The sequence below is a fragment of the Lycorma delicatula genome, chromosome 5, assembly GCF_047948215.1.
Source record: "Lycorma delicatula isolate Av1 chromosome 5, ASM4794821v1, whole genome shotgun sequence".
NCBI classification, from domain to species: domain Eukaryota; kingdom Metazoa; phylum Arthropoda; class Insecta; order Hemiptera; family Fulgoridae; genus Lycorma; species Lycorma delicatula.
In genome coordinates this window covers 80,673,605-80,699,872 of record NC_134459.1, presented here as the reverse complement: position 1 = coordinate 80,699,872, position 26,268 = coordinate 80,673,605, and the positions used below count along the sequence as shown (strand labels likewise).

General features: G+C 27.6%; 1 protein-coding gene across 1 annotated transcript in view; it reads right to left on the bottom strand.

Annotated features, from left to right (window-relative positions):
• Positions 1-10,585: 10,585 nt before the first annotated feature.
• Positions 10,586-26,268, bottom strand: part of LOC142325114 (phenoloxidase-activating factor 2-like) — a 28,292-nt gene continuing 12,609 nt past the window's right edge. Inside the window, exons 3-6 of the mRNA XM_075366467.1 lie at positions 22,062-22,400; positions 19,537-19,805; positions 17,680-17,843; positions 10,586-11,049 (exon numbers count right to left, since the gene is read on the bottom strand). Coding sequence (XP_075222582.1) covers positions 10,831-11,049; positions 17,680-17,843; positions 19,537-19,805; positions 22,062-22,400 — 991 coding nt within the window. The 3' untranslated portion in view covers positions 10,586-10,830. The remainder of the gene's footprint in view (positions 11,050-17,679; positions 17,844-19,536; positions 19,806-22,061; positions 22,401-26,268) is intronic.

Genomic DNA, 26,268 nt, shown 5'->3' with positions numbered 1-26,268 from the left:
TTAAATCCTCTCAATTTAATTCATATACTTAATAATTATTTACATTTTTATAAGAAAAAGACATCACAGTGACAATATTTCAGGTTATGTTTCTTTAAACAACATAACCTCTAATAATAACAAAACTTCTAGTGACAATTTCTACTATAATGCTTTTCGTTAAAGCTTTGTGTTATGTTGTTAAGTGGATGACTTAATAGTTTAGTTCTGTATGGTTTTATAAAAATTGGCTTACATTCATGTCCAGTTTAGAATAATCTTTAGTTATTGTGTGCTTTTTGTTTAATGGCAAGTTTCTTTCATAGAAAATTATATACATATTACTATGTATAGGTAAATTTTTAATTGTTAATTTAGTTTGTCCCAAATAGGCCTGATTTAATTTTTTATTTTGAAGTTCAGCGTTTAATATGTATGTTAACAGTGAAATAATTACATTTTTTAAATTGTAATAATGGACTCGGGTTGTAAAAATATTTTTTTTTAAATTGCACATTTTCAAAGTTTATTTACTGATAACAGACTCATTAAATAATAAATTTGTGTAGATTGATATCGTAATACCTTGTTATCCTGTAGATTAAACTTAGTGTGCGACAGATTTACTGACTTTTTTTTCATTTCAGACAAACTTTGTTGATTACATGTACTATTTTGCCTCTAAATTTCTTTATTAATGTTTAAGTTACTATTCCAGTTTTTATTATTTAAAGCAAATATTCATCTTCAAGTATTTGTGTCAAAAAATCAGAACTAAAATCCATAAAAAGATTGTGAACTGGAAAAATGGAAAAACCACTTGTTTTATTCTGGTTATTTAATTTTTAACCGTAAAATAAAAATGGGTATTACAGCAATTTTTTACTGAATGATAGCATTTAATTTCTTTGAACATAGTAATCCTCCATTATCTGTTGGAGTTAAACAATGCAAACTAATGCAGATTTATTATGTGTAGTTATTTCTTGATGCTTATATAAAATGTAGATTAATTGCAGAAGTCTATGTGAAAATTTCTGGAAAATCTGAGTCCAAGTAAATGGAACTTATTTTTAAAGTGTAACTTGAATTATTCTTGGTAAACCTCAAACATATTTAGTAAGTTTTTGTTATCTAAATGTATTTAATCCATAAATTTAATTTTCCCATTTGATGCTTTGTTTTGTTAATCTTACTTTTTTCTTTACCAGGAGAGTGAAAAAATTCATTTTTTTTAGTAATTATACTTTGGTATAATTTGTTGGATGTTGCAATTTGCTAGACCATTTCTAGTTCACTATGTGGAATTTTGACATTAGAGATTCATTGTCAATGTAATAATTATATTTAATTACTTTTACTGAGTAATAAAAAACTGCTTAAATATATTTCTTCAGAGTTTATACATAGACTAATAATATCTGCCATTACTTATTGTTTGAATGCAAATTAAGAGCTTCATTCCAAAAGAGCGTGTCAAGCAAAATCACATTTTATAGCACATCACTCTTAAAATCATGTGAGTTTTCCTGTTACCTCTGTAGAAAGTTGCATGATGTTATTTAAGCAACTTTTATCCCATAAAAAAAGTCAGAAATAGCAATTTGGATATACATCAGTTTAAACTGATCACCATTTGTTTTGAGATTTGTAAGTCCTTTTGGAATAAAGATAAATTCCTGAATGTTGTGACACCTTTTTGCCAGTATCAGTTTAAAAGTATAAAAATTCCTAACATTTTTGAAATAATTATACAGTTCTTTTTTTTAAATATTTTATTTTATTTTTATATTTTTAATGAAATTCAATGCTTTTTGTAAAATTTAATAAATAAAACTACATTTATTATGTTTTGCACCAATATATTCTATTTTTTTAACTAATTCCTTTTTAACTTTTGGTTGATGTTCAAATACTGCTAACTTTTAAATCATCAAAATCTTGTTAACAACATTTTGAAAGAATATTAATACATTAAAGGACTAGAAAAATTATGGTTATCATAAAGTTGTGATTTATAGCTGATTCGAGATTGTAATTAACATTTTTATTTATTCAGTAACTATTTGGCTTCCCATATGTATTTTTTAAAAGAATTGTCTCGTTATTGCCTTTTAAAAAGAAGTCATTTGGTTTGCTTTTGGAAAAGTCCTATATCTGCCGTGTTTTTTGATAATTCAATTTTTCCTTTAATTTCTTAAAACTATAGAGATCATTAAAATGTAACTGTTTAAATTGTATGGTTTTCCCTTCCTCTTAGCAAGATAGATAACATTAAATTATTCATTAGGCCAGAAGTAAATCACTAGCCTTTTCAATTGAAACATGAATTAATTTCACTCCTTGTGTGTGCGCATGTATGCTCTGGTTCTTAAAATTTTAATTGAATACATTTAAGAATTGGATAATCTCTAATTACCCACCACAACATCAATCCTAGAATTTTATTTTGACTCTGTCCAGAGTAGCAATTGGAACATGTAATTAACTTTTTACATTCTACTGACAGATTATTGATAAACATTTTTAAAAATGTGGCTATTTCCTTAACGCCCCAATTGCAGTTATTTACATCCCAAAGGAAGCAATCTTTTGGTTATTATAATTTTTTTTTTGCTATTTCATGCATTGTGAAGTTAAAAATTACAAATTTTCTTTTGTAGAGATGTAGTTTCCTGTACTCGAGCGTACAGTATAAAATAACTTCTAAATCAAAGTTTGCAGTAATAACAGAACCATCATTTACTACTTGTAATTTATCATTAGTGATGACTTGATTGCCTGCATTCTTTCTTTTAATATAAAGTTCATACTCATGTTTTCTATAATGAATTTCTTTATTTTGTTCTTCATTATTGTGACGCTTCAGCGCTGATTCTTTTTAGGCATGTAAACATAATTTTTTTAGATTATTTTTCTATATATTGTGTTTTTCCAATTGACAAAAAATTTGGCTCAGGATAGTTTTATATGTACAACTGATACAATTTTTTATTGTTTTAAAAATGATTATATGTATGTTTTACTTGCATCTTTTCAGTAGCAGTGTGCAAGAACACAAAAAAGAATTAATATGTGCTTCTGTAGGAGATATTATTTTTAGGTCTGCAAACATTTTTAGTGCCACTACTTTTTTTAAGACAAGCGGAGTATTTAAGAAAAAACTTTACAAATACCGGTATAGTTGTCCATTGTAAGATAGTTTATATTAATTAAACTTATGTTACATTTTTATGTGTACATTATTTATAAATAATAAAATTATTATAAATCACTAATAAATTATTGTTAAAAAGATAATTATTTTTTGTTATTTAACTTCTTTGGCAATCCTGTTTTTTATACACTGAATCTTTTTTCAGTTATACATACACAGCACACAATATAAGTTAATAAGGAGGTACACTGTTAAAAAATGGAATTAACTGTTGATAAAAAAATTTATTCAGCTAGTCTAATGTTCATTTAACCAGTTCTACATCAAAACTGCGTGATCAATAGCCTGTTACTAGAGTTTCACTCCAAATGGACAAATGCACATCCACCCTTTTGATTCAAGCAAATGGGCATATGTACATCTTTCCTTCTGGTGCAACTAAAACTGATACCCCATAATGCAGAGTATCATTTTAAAATTAACATTAATTAATTTGAAATTTAATGTAAAATTGTCATATATAGTTATTGAACAGATTTGTATACTGGTTATCAAAGATTTTTCATGAAAAATAAATTTTTGTTTAAAAAATACAGATGGATAGCAGATCAATAAAGGAAATATATTTTTCCTGTTATTGTTTATTTTTGTATGAAGTTCCCGAGTTTGAAGTTTGTGCTTAGATGACTTAAGTGGTAAGAATAGTTTACATGAAATATCATGAAATACTTTGTTTATATTTTACTATTCTATTTGGAAGGAAAAGTAGAACTTTACGAGATTGATTAATATAGTAAACTCCTTTTTGTTTGGATCAAATCTGACCGAAAGCAATCCAGATAATCTGAATATGCAAAAAAACATTTCATAATAAAGTAATTTAATAATATTTGTATATATTAGGCATAATGTAATGCTTACCCACTTAGAATGTTGATAATAAAATTTGAACGATTATAAAATGAATTTATTTACATTTTTCACATGAAAATTTCTCTTGTAATTAATCTTTATTATCTTTTTTGAACAAACCTCAGTAATGTTAAATTTTAAAAGAGATTATTAATGCAATTTCTTTTTTATATTTGCACTTAATTTTAATATTACCCCCTTGATTCATGAATTGCAAGTATACCACACATGTTAAAAGTTATAGCAAAACAGCTGCTTGGGAAACAATCTGACATAGATATTTTATTCTTCAGGTTAGTGTAACTGATGTTATTTACAGTAAGCATGTTAGAAAGGTGGATACAATATTTATTAATTTTACAAATTAACTTCATATCATGCTGTACAGTTTTGTTTAATCATATGCATATATGCATGTTAAGTATAATAAATACAAAATAAATTACTCGTATTTATAAAAATTAATTTCTCTTCTTACTGCTTTATTTTTTCGTCTATGTTTAAGTTTTGAAACATTTAAAATATGTTGTACAATAGAGAGGTACAGTATGTTTACATCTAAATCACTGATATAAACTGAACTATTTTATTGATGTTAAAATCAATGGCATATAATGGAAGTATAGTTTATGTATCATAATTTGAATATATATTATTTTAAATATATGTTGAATAATTTAAATTAAATTAATTATTTCTTTACAATCATTAATTAGTAAAAAATTCTACATTTGAATGGCAAACAAAAATTTAAAAAAACGTTTTTAAGTAATGCCTAAATAAAAATTAATAGAAATGGTATTATACTGAGCACATTAGCGATAATTGACATACATTTTCAAATATCTATAACATCTAAATATAGAAATAAGGAACAACAAATTTAAATCCATTCCTCTTGATAAAATATGTGTAATAAGCTATGAAAATATGAATGTACCAAAAATATAAATATGAGCCTATCAAGTAAAACGTGATGATTGGATTAGGGAAATAATGAATTTAATTTAAATTATGGTACCAAAAACACTTAGTTCCATTACCTCCCAAAACAGCTTGTTACAGGAACAGAATAAATTACTTTTATATCAGCAGCTGAGAATAAATCTCTACATATTTTAATTATTTTTATAATCTAATTGCACGTAGTAGTTTTGTTGAAGCAGAGATCTCTAAAGTACTAAACAGGATAAAATAAAGCAGCAAGTGGAAAAATTAATTTTTATATGCAATTAATACTATTTTTTGATTAGTTAGGTAGAGTTTTTCATAACAAAATAAGTAAATGATTATATTGCACTCAATTTGATGAGCTGTGTTGATTTTTTTTATACCAAAACATAGTACTCAAATATACTATGTCATGACATACATGTCAATAAATAATTTCATCAACTTGAAATTTGTAAATATAAGTACATAATTTATAGTTTAAAAAAATATTTATATGTAACCAAAAACTGATCCAAATAAGTAGGAGTTTATTATTTAAAAAATCAGCCTTTGAGAAATAAAAATTAAAAAAAAAATTGATTATTACTACTGTTAACTAACCAAAATTTTATCATTTTTCATAAATGGTGACTAAGTCAATGGATAGTAAGTGATAAGTACTCGTTTATAGTTTCATTTCTTGTTAAAATATACACTTGAATAATTTAATACTATGTACCTATAAGAAATTTCAGATGAATCACCATAGATGTTAACAGCAATTTTTGTATTCATTGTACTGAATTGTAAAGGTTCAGATTATTTAATATTCTCACTTTTATTTCCGTAGGCCTGGATATTTGTTTGTTGGTATATATTTTATCATTTCTATAGTGTTTGCAGTTAATTGATGTACTATATGCTGGGTTTTCCTCTTCAGTGTCTGAACCATAAAAAAAGAAATACTGAGCAAATTTGGTAACTATAACATTATGTCAATAAAAGCTATATGAACTCTTAGAACTTCAACATTATGGTATAGACATAATGTGGAGGTTGAAAAGCTCCTTACAATCTGATGTTTCCTCAACACCTGAAATGTCTTTGTTAGTAGCATCCTGAAAATTGAAGTGGCTGTGAGATAAAAAATATCCATGTGATTAACTTCTTGTAGGTACCAAAGGTAAGAATTGGGCCCAGTTCACTGTATATGGTGGAAGTTTTTAGTAGCTTATGACCATACCACTTGATGTTAACAAAAATTAATTAACAAAGGAATATTGATAATTGGTTTTTTCAAATGATTTTTTTTTTCATTGAACGCTTTTAAAGAAAAATTAAATAATTATAAAATGATTTATATATTTGAACTTTAAATGTCGCACACAAAACAATAGCCCACAAATGTATTTTTATGAATTCCATAACATGAAATCCAGATGACGTGTCACATAAATTGAGTCCTGATCTTTTTAATGAATGTCTTTGTTCCCATAATAATTACTGAAAATATATATTTATGAAATTGGGGATGTAATACTCAAAATTAAAAATCTTTCTAATATTTTTATAAAGAAAGTTGTTTTACTACTGAATTTAACGTTCAAAGATCAGCATCCAAATATATACGTTATAGTTGATTTAGTTGTTTAAATAGTAAATTATTTAATGTTTATTTATTGTAAACATAAAATAACTAATAAAATAAAGGCCCATTCCATAATTTTTTTAACTTTTCATATTATTTTTATTTTTCAACATTTTATTAGGTTTCTACAATTTATAGAAAAAGGCTCAAAGGCAAAAATTGTAATTATGCATAAAAATGTTGGTGTTAAGATTAATTGTTGATGTTATACATTTTTTAGAAGAAAATTAATTCTAAATATATAAATCATAGGTTCTTTTGTTTGTTTTGTGTTACATGGATGTGTTTTTTATTTTCATAATTTGCAGTCAGTTAGTAATGGTGCCTAAATGTAATACTTAGTCTGTAATTAAAATTGAGAAAATTAAAATAATCACAAAACTAGAATCAGCTCAGATGCTTAGACCAATAATGTTATTGTTGTATAACAGTTAGGAAAAGCGTGGTTAATGGTATTAAAAATAATAAAAATCTGAATTTTTTAAACTTTGTATTGAAAGGGGAATAATTGGAATGCAATGAAATTGTACTTACATATTTTTAATGATTATGCAATAGATATGCTTGCTAAATATATCTTATAAATTGTAAAGCTTAAAATTTAGTAGACATCATTAATTTTTGTGAATGATGTCTACTAAATGTCTTTATATAATCATAATTTAATATAGTCATAAGTTAAGGTTTTGGGGATGTATTATTTTACTTTGTCAGTGAATGTAGCCAGAATAGCTATATTAAAGGGGAAAGTAAGGTGACCACCATTTCAATATTAAGGGTATCAGCTTTTTTTTTTAAATCTTTACTTTTTAGGATCCAACTGGTTCATCTATACCAATATAACACAGACACACATACATATCACTTTTTCCCCTTATATCTCAGGATTGATCTAAACGATTCTTTTTAAATCTGGCTCAAATATTTCTATATATGGGGCATTGATCATATTAATTTTTTCAAAATTCATTCTGTGTTAGGGGGATTTTGCAAAAAACTAATTTCGATTTTCTTCAGAGGAATTTTAGGAAAAACTTTGGCAAAATTATTAGCTACATTGCATGTATAAATAATAAAAAAAACTTTCTTCAAAAATCAACCTCTACCTCTTAAAATTGAAAAATATGTTGTTTGTTCTTTTGCTTTATCTCCCTTCAGTTTAAATATATTTCAAACATTTCTTGAAATTTATACTTCATATGTAGAGCTACCAAGAAATGTCTACAATTTTTTAAAATTATAGTCCCTGGACATAAATTCAGAAAAGGTTTTTGAAAATCTTCTTTTTCTTATTACACGACTGCCCAAAAAGGAGTGAAATATATTTAAGGTGTATGTACGTATGTATGTTTCACCATAGCAGCCCAACAACTGAACTACTTTAGATGTATGATCCTGTATTGGAATCCTTACGTTACCAGGAGTGTCATAGGTTATAGAAATATATATATATATATATATAAATTTTAAACATTTGAGAAAAAAATGATATTATATACAAGATTGTCACCTCATGCTCTTTAATTATTCGATATTGGTAATTATACTACATTAAAGAACAAGTTTTCTTTTTAGCAGTCATGTTTTTTATATTTATCTCTTGTTTTAGTCTTTATTGAAAGGGTTGTTATATTTAAAGAAAACTTTACTTAAGAAAATTTGTTAAGCTTAACCTACAAATGAATATTTTTAGAAAAAACGTTTTTAACATTTATACCCCACCATTAAAAAATATGTATTCTGTTTTTGGCTCTAACTTTTAATTTTTGTTATTTATAGCTGGGAACGTCATACAATGATTTATCAGCATTTTTTAATTTGATTATTTTCTACACAAGTGAAATTCTGTGAAGGAAACTTTTTAATAATATTAATAAAATGATTTATAATGTGGGCTGAACTTTTTTTTCTGGATGATTATTTAGTATAGCGATTGCTTATTAGAATCAAGATTGTTATTTTTTAATCAAATCCACTAATTTGATTTGACCCATTATTATATTAGTAGTAACATTCATGTATTTATTGTAAGAAATAAATGTCTTTTTCACTTCAAATATTTTGCTGCTATAATATATCTTTGTACATTAACATATTCCTTCCCTTAAAAGATACCTATTATCACTGTTAATAATGAAAAAGTAAAATTAAAATAATCATACAAATTTAAAATATTAAAATTAGTCTTTTTTTTTTTTTTAGAAACTGGTTGTAATATCTTAATATATTAAAATTATATTAATTTAAAAATTTTTGTTACTTTTAATGCAGGATGTTATTGTTCTAAAATGTAGGGTATATGTTATATTTGAAGTTAAATACACAACACTTTAAGAGAGAAAAATATTCATTTCTGTGTAAATTTAATGTAAAGCTGCATGTGTTCTAAAATCATCTTAATTTTTAAACAAATCTTAACTTTTTGTTTATGTATTAAATTTCTTTAAAAATAGATGAATGATTATATTACTTTCAATGAGAGAGCTTTTGCTTGTATTCTTGCAGCTTTGTCAGTATCAGAATTTAAAATGACTAAAATCCATAATAAACCATCCGTTATTATATAATTAAAACTCTTGTCAACTATATCTAGGCCCAGATTGAATTTGTATTTGGATGGTGAGAGCTTATGATATACTCATAGAGGAACTGGAATACGAGACAAACAATAAAGATAATCTAAAGTCCCTTACCCAACAGCAAAGCTTATTCTATCCAGAATTCCTCGAGAAATCAGGACATTTTTAAAGTTGATTTGAGTGTTATTTTCTGCCTTTTGTAGCATTGTCGCTCTAATATCCTTAATTTATGCATTTTAGAATACATCTGTTCTGAATACTACTTTAACACTGAGTCTTCCTGTGTTGGAATCGAATAACAGTTTTAATCACTTCCCACTCCCCATTCCTACTGTCATGGTCTCTTCTGCTTTGTTCCTTTCACTTTAATGGTTATTCAATTTCTTGAAACTAATCCTGATTCTTTATTTTAACAATTTAAAATTTTTAAATATTACATCGTATTAAGTGTTTATTTGTTCATTATCTCCTGTCCTTTTAACTTTAGCTTGAATATTTCAATGTTTTCTAAATAAATATTCAAGCTAAAGTTAAAAGCACAAGAAATAATTAATGAAAAAATAAACACTTAATCCAATGTAATATTTAAAAATGTTTAATTATTAAAATAAAGAATCAGAAGGATTAGTTTCAAGAAATTGTGTAAATGTTAAAGTGGGAAGAACAAAGCCGAAGAGACCATGACTATAGGGGTAGGGAGTGGGAGGAGCTTAAAATCACTATTCAATGATTTCAACACAGGAAGGAAGACTTTGTGTTAAAGTAGTTTTAAGAATGGAGGTACTCCAAAACTCGTCATCTACAAATGTTGAGTGACAATGTTAGGAAAGGCAAAGAATCAGTCAAATCAATTGTGATAATTCTTGTGGAAATATTAAATATTATGAAAACTTTTAAACAGGTTGTGCGTACACACTCCTGTTAATTGATTTTCTGTTGATCAGTTTAGATTTCTATTTGCCACAAAAATTTGTACTTTTTCAGAAGTGGTTATTCAAGAGACTTCTTAAAGAGATACTCTAGCTAATCCATGAAGTTGTGTGGGTGTATGTTGATTATGGGTATTTTTTGTAATTCATGTACTAGTTAAAAAACTAGTCCATTATGTCGAGTCTTTAAGATGTTTTAAGAAACTTATATTTACTACAACCTTTCTTCAGAACAGCAGTTCAAAATTTTGGATCAGCCATTAAAATGCAAGAAGACCATTCTGATTTTCTATGCAATGATATGATGGTAATACTATTAGAGTTTTATGATTTTAAACTGACTAAAATTTTACGTGATACAATTTAAATTCAGGGAAAAAACATTTTTCTTTAAACATAAGTGAAAGGATAAACGATTGTAATAAGAAAAATTTGTGATTGAAGAAAAAGAGTGATTTTGTATTTTAATACAACATAAATTAAAAAGATATTATTTCTCATGGTTTCTCTACATAAAAATTTGTTGAATTTCTTAAATTCAATAGTTACTGTTCTAAACAAAAACATAATTTTATTTTTTATGAAATAATTTTTTGAGTATTACACTAAATGATATCATGCAAAAAAGTGATTATTATATCATTGTTCCTTTTTTAAAATAATAATTGACAGGTATTACAGTTTTGAATAAAATTACTCAGTGTAAAATTTGGGATTCAGCCCAAGTTTTATCATCCATTCATCTATCCAAATTCTAAATTTTGCTACATTAACATAAACTCCTGGTATCTTTTCACCACAGCTGATACCCCATGCTACAATACCAGTTTGTTGGTATCGTCCTGTTATATTTCTCGGTGAACCAATCAAAGCTGACGTTATTGGACAGACTAATGGTCCACCACCATCACCCTGTAACAAACATTCAATGGTATTGAAATAAAAAAAATATTTGATCTGATACATATACTTTTAGTAACATAATGAATTTTTTATTTTTGTTTTATACTGTATCATCGCCGTCTTAAAATAATATCAGCTCAAAAGTCTGTTCCTGCTCAGTAACAGATATTTATTCTGCCTCACCACATCAGCTTAATTACTGTTAGGCGTATATCATGTATTGGATGAAAATCAGTATATTCTTGTACAGTGATTCAGTAAGTGCTGTTAAAACATTATTTGATTTATTTACAATTCACTTAATAATTTCAGAGATAAAAATATATCTTAGTAACTGTTATCTCTGTCAGTTTTTCTCAGTAGTTGTAAAAAATGAGGTGGTGAATGAACCTATGAAGTCAGCAATCAACTGATCTTAACAAGCATGTAAAAAAAATAAGTAAAAAAAAAATTAATTAAAAAATAAAATATAATTATTAAGAAATTATAAATTGATTTTAAAATTAAGTAAATCTGATGAAGTACTCATAAGTATTTAGACCAGGATTTATAGAATAAAAATAAAAACAACTGCTGTTCACCGACGTGGTATGAAGTATTGTTTTATGGAATATCAATTAATGTCAGTCATTATCGTAGGTGTGGTGAATGATTTGAATTGGAAGTTGTAGAAATTTAAATGTTTTTAATAACTTTCTGCTTTGGGATTTATACCTTTTACATTTTTTACCAACAGATGCTTTTATTTTTATTCTGTAAGTGCTATTAAAAATACTTTTTTGTTATTCAATTAAATTAATTATTATTTCTTTCCTTTTAGGTAGATTTCATAAGAAAGCGTTTATTGTAATGGGTACCATGATTCAACTTCCGGAAAATTTCTACGGATCTTCATGTTTCACATCCCTCAGACTCCAAAACCACAGTTAGCTCAAAATTTTATATATACATTTATATATAAATATTTTTTTTTCTTCTCCCCTAAAGATAGGTGTTGCACCAGTACAGAGTTCCATTAAGTCATCATATTTTTTTTTGCTTAATTTTGATTGGTCTTCCCTGTAAAATCAACTTGGCTTCACATTGTGGGCAATGTTAGTCTCGGAATGATCAAACTTCTGTATTTGCCATTAAATGGCTTGATTTACAAAACATTTTATTAAGTTCTTTTTAGGTGGATTTCATAAGAAAATGGGTGGGGAAAAATGGGGTTTTGAAGACAAAAAAATCATACCTTCCTTAATAGGCACAGTATCGAATCGGTTTAAAGTAGTCGTTAGCCCTCTAAACATTACCTAAAACTTTTGTGTGAAACAATTTTTGATATGACCAACCCTTATAGCAAGGGATGACCAAAATGTTGCTGGAATTGTAAGAAGAGATGGGGGTTTGTTGTATGCTAATCATGTCAAACTTTTTTCATATGCAACTATTGTCGTATTGAGTAAATTTGAAGTTATTCTTAACTTTAAGGTGGAAATCTTTTTTATCCCCTACTTAGCACTAGTAAATCTACCTCTGCATTCCGGCTTGTCGAAAGGGATTTTTTTTTCATTTTGTTTATGTATTTTTTTTAAATTGAAGCGATAGCATCATTTCTGGCTTTCACCCAGAAGGTTTGGTTTGAATCCCAGTTTGGCTTAGCATTTTTCACATGCTACAAAATTCATCTTCTATGTTAAAAAAAAAAAATTAGAGTAGCTGTAATTAGACATAGTTATATTAATACACAGAAAAAAATTTAGTTTAACAAAATTGCTTTCTGGTTTTCGATTTTCTTGTAAACTTTTTTTTTATACACTACTATATATTATATACAAGTGCATCACGTAGTAATCCCTGGACATTCAACCTATTTTACTCCTGAAAATAATTGAAAAAAATTCATATAATCATTGTTCTAGAATGTTTCGTTCGCGAGTTCTGGCTAGAAAAAAATTTCGCCTTGATTTCAGCTGCCGGGGTGAAATGAGGTCGTACTGAAATTTTTAGGACGTTAATTAAGGAGCATAATTAGATTTTTTATTGTATATAACCTGAAGAAACTAATATAATAGGTCTCAGAGCCGTATATGCAGTAGTTTTTGAGAAATCTAGGATGAAAACCAATACATTTCGGTAAAAAAACCCTGTTTTTTTATCTTTACAATAAATTAATTGTACAATAAATTTGTTAAATGGGTAATAAACACATAAAGCCTTTAAAGAAAACTTGTAGATAATTTTAATTCTAACAAAATGGTGTAAGATAAATTAAATAAAACAGAAAAGTTAGAAAAATTTGAATTTTATTTAGAAACAGTACTTTACTACATTTGCCAAAAAAGTACTTATTTAATGTAAACAACAACAAAATTATATTTTGGTGAAGAAAAATATTTGTAAAAACAAAATTTACTGTTAAAAAATTAAAAAATGGAAATAACACAACAATTAAAAATAAAACAAAACAAGTAAAATAAAAAACAAAGTACAATAACAAGTAAAATAAAAAACAAAGTACAATAACAAGTAAAATAAAAAACAAAGTACAATAACAAGTAAAATAAAAACATAAATAAAAATCACTGAGTAATTTTTTTAATTGACAGAAATACAAAAAATAATGTGAAAAATTATTACTTCAATGTTGGCAATAAAATAACAACAGCTGACCAACAATGAACAACCGTTTTATTTTTAACAATGTCAACAACATTGTTGTTGACATGTTGTTAAAATGTTTAACAACATTTTAACAATGAACCGTTTAAATCATTCTGTAAGGTACATTAAGTATATTGGGTATTGTGAACTGTGCTATCGTTATTGAAGGTTTCTGTGTGAATTTTTGTTTCAATTGTGAACGTGATCGGTTTGCTATTGAAGTATTGTCATATTTATTTGCAACAGGGGAATACGGTGATATGGTATTTAGTTTGGGTGTGTGTAATGGTAATGCTTCAGCTGCTGCAGTATAGTATGAAATACTATTTTCCGAATCGCAGAGTTCCAGATCCCAAAACAATTAGCGCGACTTTCGCAATCTTCGGGAAACATGTTTACTACTTAGTATCCGTACCAACTACTAACGATCTGTCCAAAAACGACCCTGTTATTAATGAAATTATTATCGATGCAGTCCAGGCATCAGTACAGGACGTCTTTCTAAGGAGATAGGAGTTTCGCATTCGATGGTTGGAGGGCAACACAAACAGAACAAGTTTTATCTTTAAAAACAGTCAGGTCTGCTTCACTTGGATTTCTGCAGCTGGTGGAATACAAATTGACAACTCTACAAGTATGTTTTGTTTACCAACGAGGCAAATTTCTCTCGGGATGCCATCAACAACCTACACAGTGAGCATACATCAGTAGAAGTTAATCCTATTGAAACGGTGGAAGGCAATTTTCAATACCGATTTAGCATCAATGTATGGTGCAGCCTTCTTCACTATCAGCTGTTTGGACTGTTCGTATTACCTGACCGCTTAAATGCAGAGGTCTTGCTCTTGTTTCAAGAAAAATTACTTAGCTGCTAGATGTTACTCTAGTGCTGAGGAGCAAAGTATACTTACAGCGTGATGGCTCGCCTCCCCACTTCTGTTGTGCCACTTCCACTCACTTAAATCAACCTTAACCTGAGAAATGGATTGGTCATGGAGGTTCACATTCCTGGCCAAGATTGCCTGATCTAGCACATTTAGATTTTTGCATGTGGGGATGAATGAAAAATATTGTACACAAAACAAAAAAAACATTCTCGTGAGGAATTAATTGTCCACATTATGGATGCAGCTGGGCAACTTAATAAAAGTCCTTAAGAAGTAAAAGAACAACAAAAGAAATGTGTTGAAGGTGGAATGCTCATTTTTGAACATTTATTAAAAACTGTATGTCTAATGCACTGATATAATGTACTGTTTCCAAATAAAATTCAAATTTTTCTATATTTTCTTTGTTTTATTGAACTTATCTTACACCAATTTGTTCAAAATTAAGTTCTCTACAAGTTTTGTTTAATAATTTTATGTGTTTGTTACCCATATAATAAAGTTATTGTACGTCAAACATAAAAAATAGGGTTTTTTACCCCAATTTATTGTTTTCATCCCATATTTCTCAAAACTACTGCAGATATGGCTCTGGGATCCTTTTTATTACTTTCTTCAGGTCAAAAACAATAAGAAATCATTAATTCTGTCCCTTAATTTTGTTTGAGGTGTTGTGAATGGATATCTGTAATTATTGTTTTTTTTTGTGTATTTTGAAAGTGTGATTTTGTCGGTTACTTTTTATGTTCTTGAAGTCAAGAGAATTTATTTGTTTATTGTCCTCATAATCAACTAACAGATTTAAATTGTTGTAAATTCTTTTATTATGCTAAAGTATAAATATATTTGAACTGAGCAGTAGTATAATTTTGTATAGAAATTTTAGTATTTTGTTAAATTTATCTAAGGTAAAAATATAAAATATTAATTAATAATCTTTATTATTATTATTATTATATTAATTAAAAATCTAAAATGACAATTAATAAAAATAAAATGAAATGTAGATTGGGGGTTTAAAATCCTGAAGAAAAGGTGTCAGATGAATCGATGGAATTTAGAAAAGCTTGAGGAAGAGGAGGTAAAAAAGATTTTTTAGGAAGACATCACAAGAGGTCTGAATAAAAAAGATAAGGTAGAAAATGTAGAAGAAGAATGGGAGAATTTTAAAAAACAAATTCTTAAATCAACAGAAGTGAACTTAGGCGGAACTAAGAGAACTGGTAGAAAACCTTGGATATCAGAGGATATATTGCAGCTGATGGATGAATGTAGAAAATATAAGAATGCTAGTGATGAAGAAAGTAAAAGGAATTATCAACAATTAAGAAATACTATAAACAGAAAGTGCAAACTAGCAAAAGAAGAGTGGATTATAGAAAAGTTTTCAGAAGTGGAAAGAGAAATGAACATTGGTAAAATAGACAGAGCTTACAGGAAAGTTAAGGAAAATTTTGTGGTGCTAAATTAAAATCTAATAATGTGTTAAGATAGTACACTGATTTATAATACAAAAGGAAAGGTTGATAGGTGGGTGGAATATATTGAAGAGTTATATGGAGAAATGAATTAGAAACTTGTGTTACAGAGGAAGAAGAGGATGAAAGAAGAGAAACAATACTGAGATCTGAACTTAAGAGAGCATTAAACGATTTGAATGGCAGAAAGGCTCCTGGAATAGATGGAATACCTGGAGAATTACTGCACAGTACAGGTGAGGAAGCGATAGATAGGTTATACAACTTGGTGTGTAATATTTACAAAAACAGGGAAGTTCTGTCAGATTTCAAAAAGAGTGTTATATTCATGATACCAAAGAAAGCAGGGGCAGATAAATGTGAAGGATACAGATTAGTTAGCTTAACTAGTCGTGAATCAAAAATCTTAACTAGGACTTTGTACAGAAGATTTGAGATTGTACAACAGATTGGAAGAAGTGATAGGAGAAGACCAATTTGGTTTCAGGAAAAGTATAGGGACAAGGGAGCAATTTTAGCATTTAGGTTAATAGTGGAAGATTAAAGAAAAACAAGCCAACATACTTGGCACTAGACCTAGAATAGACTGGAATAAAATGTTCAGCATTTAAAAAAAATTAGGATTGAAATACAGAGGCAGAAGAACAATTACTAAAATTTACAGGAACCAAACAGAAACAGTAATAATTGAAAAACATAAGAAAGAAGTCGTAATAAAAAAGGGACTCTGACAAGGATGTTCCCTATCCCAGTTACTTTTTAATCTCCACATAGAACTAGCAGTTAATGATGTTAAAGAACAATGTACTAGAAATAATGAAGATGGACCTCTGAATGTAAATAGGAAGAGAAAAGATTATGGAGGTAGAAGAATTGTGTTATTTGGGTAGTAGAATTACTAAAGGTGAACAAAGGAGGAACAATATAAATTGCTGAATAGCACAGGCGAAACAAGCCTTCAGTCAGAAATATAAATTGTTTATATCAAAAATTAATTTAAACATTAGGAAAACATTTTTAAAAGTATATGTTTGGTGTGTAGCTTTATATGGAAGAGAAACTTGGTTGATTGGAGTACCTGAGAAGAAAATATCAGAAGCTTTTGAAATGTGGTGCTGTATGAGAATGCTAAAATCAGGTGGTGGATAAAGTGACAAATGAAGAGGTGTTGTGGCAAATTGATGAAGAAAGAAGCATTTGGAAAAATATAGTTAAAAGAAGAGAGACTAATAGGCCACATATTAAGGCATCCTGGAATAGTCGCTTTAATATTGGAGGGACAGGTAGAAGGAAAAAGTTGTACAGGCAGGCAACATTTGGAATATGTAAAACAAATTGTTAGGGATGTAGGGGGTATACCAACATGAAACGACTAGCACTAGATAGGGAATCTTGGAGAGCTGCATCAAACCAGTCAGATGACTGGACAAAAAAAAATAAAAATTAGTAATCTAAATCCCATATATTAAATGATTTGTTAATTTCTTTCAGCTCACTGATTAAGATAATGGGAAGCTCTTCACTCCACATTTTTGCTTAATCCTCTTGAGATACTTTACCAAATACCCTTAACTCAACTACTGTTTTAATTATAAGAATTAGATTAATCAATAGATTAAATTACTAACCTTGCATGTATCACGACCGACTTCACCACCAGCACAAACAAAACTGTCATGAAGTTTAAAAAAACGTCCAAGCCGAGTTGTACGTAATTCATTTTGACATTGGTCTCTTGGGACCATTGGCAGATCAACTTTTTTCAAAATTACTTGGTAATTTCCTGCCTTTCCTAAAAAAAATATACCAAATAAAATATATAATCCAGAAATTAAACAGTAACCTAAGAATAATTATAGGGTTCTTAAAGGAATAATCTCTGCTTGCCTGTCCTCGAATTGTGTGACACCATTCAGCTAGTCTTGTAATGGAGCAGTTGTCGAGGTAAAGATAAAAATCCATTTTTAAACATTTTTCTTTAATTAAGCAAATTAAAATTAAACATTTCTTAAATTAAACATTTACTTTAATTAAGCAATACCAAAAATACATATTTTTGGTATTGCTTAATTAAAGTAATGGACTTCAAAAATTCCAACATCACAAAAAGCCCTACAAATGTTTTCAGATAATTTTCTAAAACACATTTAATTGTAGTTAAATGATTTGTGAATAATATACTGTAGAAAAGGACAGGGTTTAATTCAGAGTAAAATAAAATATATCTTTTTTACCTCCTATCATAAAATAATATTGAAATTATTATTTTAATAAAGATTTATTAATTAAAATTAATATTTTACCCATACTAGTTTTCAATTTGTTTTATACATTCATTACAACTTTCACAGGTCATTAGAATTTCATTTAAATGAGTATATTAAAGATAAAAAAACTTCATCAAAAAATAAATGTATTAAATTATGTATTTCATAAGTCATTAAATTTAAATGACTAATTAAATTAAATTCAACCATTATTATTTGAATTATCCATTAATAATTCATTTCAAACTGTGATCTACTACATTTTAATAAACCAAATACTTAGTTCAGTTTTTCACAAACAGATGTAAACACTAGACCCACCGGGTTGGTCTAGTGGTGAACGCGTCTTCCTATATCAGCTGATTTGGAAGCCGATAGTTCCAGCGTTCAAGTCCTAGTGAAGCCAATTATTTTTACACGGATTTGAATACTAGATCATGGATACTGGTGTTCTTTGGTGGTTGGGTTTCAATTAACCACACATCTCAGGAATAGTCGAACTGAGAATGTACAAGACTATACCTCATTTACACTTATACATATCATCCTCTGAATTATTATCTAAGAGGTAGTTACCGGAGGCTAAACAGGAAAAAGAGAGAGATGTAAAGACTAGCTTTAATAATGAATTTTATTAAATAATTATAGAGACAAATATTTCCCTTCTACATTTTAAAGTTTTTTTTATGTTAATACTCTCATCCAATGAAAATAGAGTGCATTACTACTAAACTGTTCACAGAAATACATAAATGAATTAAAAAACAGTAAGGTATTTCATTAAAATAATAACTTTTAATATATTATTTATATGTAATTTGTATTAATGTTTTCAAATACTTTATTTTATTTTTATCTCTGATTATAAAGTGAAGAATACTATAAGTTATGTATTTCTGTGTATATATTTTTTTAAGCAAATGCAATTTACCACCTTTTTACTTGCTGGAAAAGATACATTTTCTGAGTAATTGTCTCAATCATCAGTTGTGATTAATAAAAAAAAAATCCTCAATCAGTAAATTATTTTTACATTATTTTAAAAAGGTTTTTTTTTATTTTTAATCATTTTCATTATTTTATTGATATAAGACTATTTATTTAAATATTGAGAAACAGAACTGAATATGAGTGCAAAAGCTGTTAAAAATGTACTTTTCTGACAAATGAAAAGAAGATTGATACCATATAGTATATTTATATTATTTTAATAATTACCAAAAACATCTTTTCCCCATCCACTTGCTGTACAATAAGCTTCATTTGGTACATCATCTTGATATGGTAAACAAACTGTACTTATATGCTTTGTTAAATTAAATGGCTTTGGTAGAATCAGTAATGCTATATCATTTTTTAGATTCTCACGATTAAAGTTTTCATGTATTATTACTTGCTTTACGCGTTGATTCACATGCGGGAATATTTCATTCTTAGTTTGCGTATCCCATTCTCCAGCTCTAACCATCAAGCTGTTGTAATCAGTTCTGGAAAAAAATTTTTTTTTATTAAGCTATGTTTTTGATTTGAATGGTTTTATATTAATTAATTTAGGTACCTGAATTACAGAATTATATCCTCAGTTAATTAATTTTATAAACTTTCCTTTGCATAAATGACCTATGTTTAAAGAAATAATACATAAAACCCCTCTGCCAAAAATTAGGAGGTAGTCAAATATATTTCGAAGTCTAGGTTATAATTGGTCATCATTCCCTGAATCTTTTTACCCTTCAGTCTATGTAATTTTTCCTGGGTTCATGTTTATTATCCTATAATTGGAGGATTCTCTAATATTTGTTGACTAAATGTTTAATGTACTGAAATAAATTACAAGTACTTACAGATGAAAAACACAGGCTTAATTTCATTGAAAATAAAACTATTGTACGAATGCTGTTTTTAACTTTTCATTAGCACAGTTTAAAACAATATTCAATAATTTAAAAAAGGAAATTGTTTGTAAATAAAACTACTTTATAAGTGTAGGGTATTTAAAAACAGAAGTGACGTTTAACAATTTTTTTTTAAAGCGGATACCTTTTGTAGAATTTTATTTTTAAATATTTCTTGTAGGATATATTAATTAATAATTGTTTAGTTCATGAATTACCTTATAATTTCATTATAAATAAAATTCAAAAGAATAAATACGTAATCCAAGAATAATTACTTATATATTCCTAATTATCTTTATATTATTATAACTTGTCTATTTGTTATATGTGTACGGGGAAAAAATCTTAGTATGTCAAGATAAATGAAAAGTGTCTACCATTTATATATGTGTTTTTCTTGGAAGAATATAAACAAGATTATTGAATAAAGAATAATCGGTGGTAGGATTTATATTCTTTTATTGTTTTCTGTGAAAAATTTACTAGAAGATTTTTAAAAAGTGCAAAAATTAGGTTTTGTTGATTTATACTTAAAACGAATATCAAACATAGCAACAAAATACTTTTTAGTTTTGCAAAAAATTGTTAAAAGTGATTGCTTTTGGTTCTCTTTGGAGTATATTTAGATGTATGCCTATTAATAATGTTTTGATTTCTAATACATATCTACAAGACCGCAGTGGTCTGTATCTTTGACAGCAAGTTTTGGATTTAAATCAAGATTGTGAAGCAAATTCATGTATTAAATGTTTTAAATCTGTCACTATTATTTTTAAGATGATTTTTAGGAAAATCAAGAAAAAATATTTACTTGAAAGCAGTAAGGGGTTAAATTAAAAAGGAGTCCTATTAATTGAAATCTGATAAAAAGTGTTTCCTTTGGGTTGTTGGAGGTACTGCTTAGACGGGAATTTTTTTTCATGAAGTTGGTGGGAAGAGGTTCATATCAGTTTATTAAAACCCATTGTTGCAGTTGTGACAAAACTGTGAAATCTGTCAGAATTATTTACTTGAATAATACTATATAGTACTTTATGGTATTTATCTTAAGTTATGTCCAACAGGACCAAATCCTTATTATTGTAATAAGTTTAAGAAATTAAAACCCTGAAAGTAATAAAATTTTGATGTTTAAATTAAAATCCAGATAGAATGATGAATGAATTGTTTATAAGTTTGCTTAAAAGACTGCTTTAAATTTTAGGTTATATTTGTTCTAGTGCAGTAAACAAAAGACAATTGAATCGCTCTTCTGATTACTTGAAATGGGGTTGTGAAGTAAAAGAGAGTTAAAAAAATGTGCAAAAGACTTCTTCAGTATGATTTTCAGAGAGAAAGCTCATGATTGGGGTTAATAATTTGGTACTCTAGTACCTGAGTTCAATATGGGTTAGGAAAAGTGAAAGTTTGTGATTGTGAAGTTAATCCACTGGAAAAATAATGCAGTTATGTAGCTAACTTAAGTGTGTAATAAAATCTCTTTTTTCTTTTCCAGCCAATGAAAGTCAATTTTGGTATAATCATTTTACTTACATTAATCCCTAACTTTTTAAAAAAAAAGAAGTGTATTATAAATTTCAACTGTTGAAAAAAAAAATTATATTTCTACTATTAAAGGTTTTTGAGTATACATACGTGTAACACTGGGTATGATATAATTTCCTCTAAAGCTCTAATATAAAAGGAATAAAAAGTAGAAAAATCTGATAACAATTGAAGTTGTTTGTCCTCAAACAACTTGATTTACCTCAGTTTGAAATTTTTAATTAACATCTTATTACTGAATTAATTCAAATTACACTTTTTTGATAATTAATTATGAAAATACTGTTGTCATTTACTAACCCAAAAACACAGTGAGCAGCTGTTAAAACAACACTAGGGTGTATTAATGATCCTCCACATTGGTATATAGTTAGTGTTGTGTTTGGATTAACATTATCAGTTTTAAGAATAGCCATCATCCATGGAAATTCACCGAACTGAGCTTCATTATTTTCATCACCTTTGATACGAAAACCTGCACCTTCAAAATTTCTTTTACCACAACCTTGGAAACTTGTTATTTCTTCTTTGTCATTATTACCAGGTTGTGCTGCTGGTGTTGTTACTGGCACTTCTGTTGGATCTAGTGGTGCAGTGCAACAAACATCCAGGTAATTTTCGCATGATGGTGATATAAACCTAAACAATTATTACTTTTGTTACCTTTTATTTTGTATTCATAAATAAAATAATATTATTAGTAACCTTACCTTTTATCTTGTATGTTTATGTTGGAGATTACAAGGACAATGCTTATTTACTGCTTTGTTAACAACCACATAATAATAATTTACCAGATAAATACATTCAAAACAGCATATTTATATAAATTTAATCACATCCTAAATATTTGTCTTATTTAATAAAAAAAACCATTAGTATGTGCCTGCAAAACAGTGAAGTAAAAAAACAGCTCCTACCTCTGCAGATGGTTGAAGCAACTGAAAATGCTGTAAAAATAAGTTTACAGTAGCTTTTATAAAATAAATTTGGTTTATCATTAAAAACTGAATTTTCTATAATTTTCATTGTTGATCATAGTGTACAAAAAAATAAGAAATAAATATGAAACATTAAAAAATTGTATAGTTCTGAATAATGGCTTGTAAAGTTTTTTTTCTTAATAATCATATTTTGAATTGGTTTTTTCATTGTATTTCTCCTACGTTTTGTAATTAAAATGTACTGTATAGTAATACAATGGTAACAAATCTCTGCATAGACTAGAATATTTCTTTACCATTATATTATGAAATCTGTAAGTCAGGATACTTCAACATTACTATACTGCAGTTCTCAAAAGGTTTTTTTCTTGATCTAAGACAGCTCTTAGGTAAAAGTAAAATCCTCATATAATAGTGCTTATAATACAGTTGTATACACTGATGTACAGTACAATTTAGAGCATGGATATTTGCTACTAAAGCCTCTGTTTTCTGCAATCTTTAATAATTGAGGTAAAGGAGGTTGTTACATAATTTTACACAAAAACATTACATTAAATGAACATGTGTAATTCAAATCTAATACTTTCTTAGCAAGCTCTAAATATATATCTTTCTTATTCAAAATAAAGAAAAAAATCAGCTGATATCAGAGCGGAAAACAAAATCACTATTCAGTGAGGATATCTTTGAGAAGGAATTGAGAAAGCTTTGTAATGAAACTTTTTAAATAAAATTTTCAGTTTGTCATTAAAAATTAATAGTTTTGTATAAATAAATTTCATATTTATTTAGGAGAAATAATCAATCAACAATAATGGAACAGAGATCCCATTTAAAATATATTGGAAAAATTAGAAAAACTAACATTTTTAACTAACAAAAAAAATTTACCAATGAATGACAAGATTAGACAGTACATACAGTATTTAAACCTGTTATTCTTTATGATGTGGAAACAGTTTACTTTAACAATTTGGAAAAAATATTTAAAGTAGAAAAAGGAATCCTCAGTAGAATATATGGACTTATATATTAATAAATTAATAAACTTATAAATTAATAAAAGAACCTAAATACTTATAAATTTAGATGAAATAAAAAAAATTCAAAATATTAATACTGTAGAAACAGATTGTTAAGAAAAAAATTAGGTTTTCTTGGACACATGATAAGGATGAATGAATTTTGTGCAAAAAAATCCTTTATAAAATTTCAAAATTCAAAAACCATCAAACACTTGACACAGAAATGCAAAAATTCAGTCTAATTCAGGAAAGTTTCTCATAGTCTAGAAAGTTCTGATACGATGTACCAGAATGTATGTTTTAATAGTCTTATGGAATATGAAGTCCACTTGTAGAAAATGAAATAAAGAAAGATCAAATCAGAACATATGAAGAAATAAAGAAGTCTAAAAAATTGTATTTGCGTGATTCTTTGATGGTCTATAAGAAAAAAAACAAAATTTTATGTTTAGTTTCCACTATAATTTTTTGTTATTTCTATATTTCTTTGGGTCTATGCTACAGCCCAATTTGTTTTCTTCGGATTGAATTTTTCTGGCGTAAAAAAATGTGTAGAAGAGTTCTAACTTTTATAAAATTATTAATTTTTTTTTTGATCTGCCAAAAATTATGGTGTATTAACTATTTCCCGCTACAAATATGGCTATCTGTATTATTATTTTACAATTATTTGCTTTATGATGTAATATAAAATTAGTTAATTAAATAATGATTTTTTTTCTTGCAAATTTCTGACTAAAAAATTAAATTATATGTACTTGAATATAATAATCAGATTAAAATAATAACTTTATTTTTATTTAAAATTTATTATCAGTTTTTTAAAATATTTGTCATACTGTTAATAACAAGCAAATGTATGCCATTGACTTATTAAAATAGGTATGTCAGGCTACAGGATGTATTTCAAATTAATTTTAACTAATTTTTTTTAGACTTTATCTACATATAGGCCTATAATACTCTTATTATGTGCAAATTTCCCATGAAATAGTTCAGGGTCATCATATTTATTATAAATTATTTCAATAATTTTGCAATGAAAAAAATGAGTACTGTTTTATAAAATGTTTTGCTACATTAATACACAATAATTAATTGGCAGTAGCGTTTTACTTGTTATTACTTCCTTGTACGAAGTAAAGGAAGTATTGTGATCGCGAAAAAATTTGGTTTTCAGATTTCAACGGAAATATACATTTTGACCATCCCTGAATCCATTTTGACGAGTTTCGGCGTGAAGTTTGTACCTATGTATGTATAGCTTTCCAAGTCGAATAGGCACAGATCAGACCTTCGCGATGGTTGCCTAGCTAGCACGGAGCTATAATATTACTCGTGGAAGACAGTAGTATACATACGGTATAATAAATTTTACGGTACAAATTTTTTTTATCCTTTAGTAATTTTTTAATTAATCTTTTTATACCAATTTAGATATATATATATATATTTTTAGTATTTTTTATTATAATGTTTATTCCAATCAATAAACAAATTCACATCATACATTTTCTAATTATTTTTAGTCTTATGTTTATATATAAAAATAAAAAATAAATTCATAACCGAATAAAACAACACAAAAATATTTAGCTAGCCTATTTTTATTATCACTCATATTAACTCGCTCTTGGACTATGTATGTGAGATTCATGGTACGAAACCTTTAAGTCGAATTTTGAAGCACTTCCGCTTATCCAATTGCTCCGAAATGTTTGCTCCTGACGACAACTTATTTTAAAAACATTATCAAGTCCCCAAGATGCCCCTAAATTGCTAAGTGAAAAAAAATCCTCATTGAACTTATGAAACCTCGTTTACGGTTCGGAACCTTTCAGTCGAATTTTGAAGCACTTCCGGTTATCCATTCGCTCTGAAATTTTTCATACTCGTTTGCTCCTGATGACAACACATTTTAGCAAAATTTTCAAGTCGTTAAGATTCCCGTAAGTTGCTAAGTGAAAAAATGTTCCTTGAACTTATGCAACCTCGTTTACATGCATATTTTCTTAGTGAAATAAATTTTAAGTGAGATATTTATTAGGGTGTACAGTTGCTACTAGAAATTCTCTACAGTAGCGACCGAAGGTTTGGGAAAATTTAGTACTTTTTACCCGGATCCGAATTTTCGGACAAAAATCGCAATCTCTCTAAAACGGTCGGTCCTAGTGCTCTGAAACATTTTTTCGACTGCCCTCGATAATACCCCATCCGCTCATAGTGGTGCTCGGCGGATGATAATATTTTCAAGTGCCCCCGGGGCGCCTTTCGGAAATTGGGGAGAGGGTTCAATGGGGGTCCACCGTAATATCTCGGCAACCGCTTGTCCGATTTTCACGATCAAACGGCGCATGTATCAGCAGGTCGAGTGCTAACTGTTTAACATATTGGGTACACTCTTGATTGACCAGATCTTAGTTATTGGGAAATTAAGTCGTTTAGCTCCATGTTTTGATTGACTCACCTATCGTAAAACGTACCGATAAGTTCTTTCGCTAAATATGTTCAAACCTGTGCGCTATCGCAGCTGTA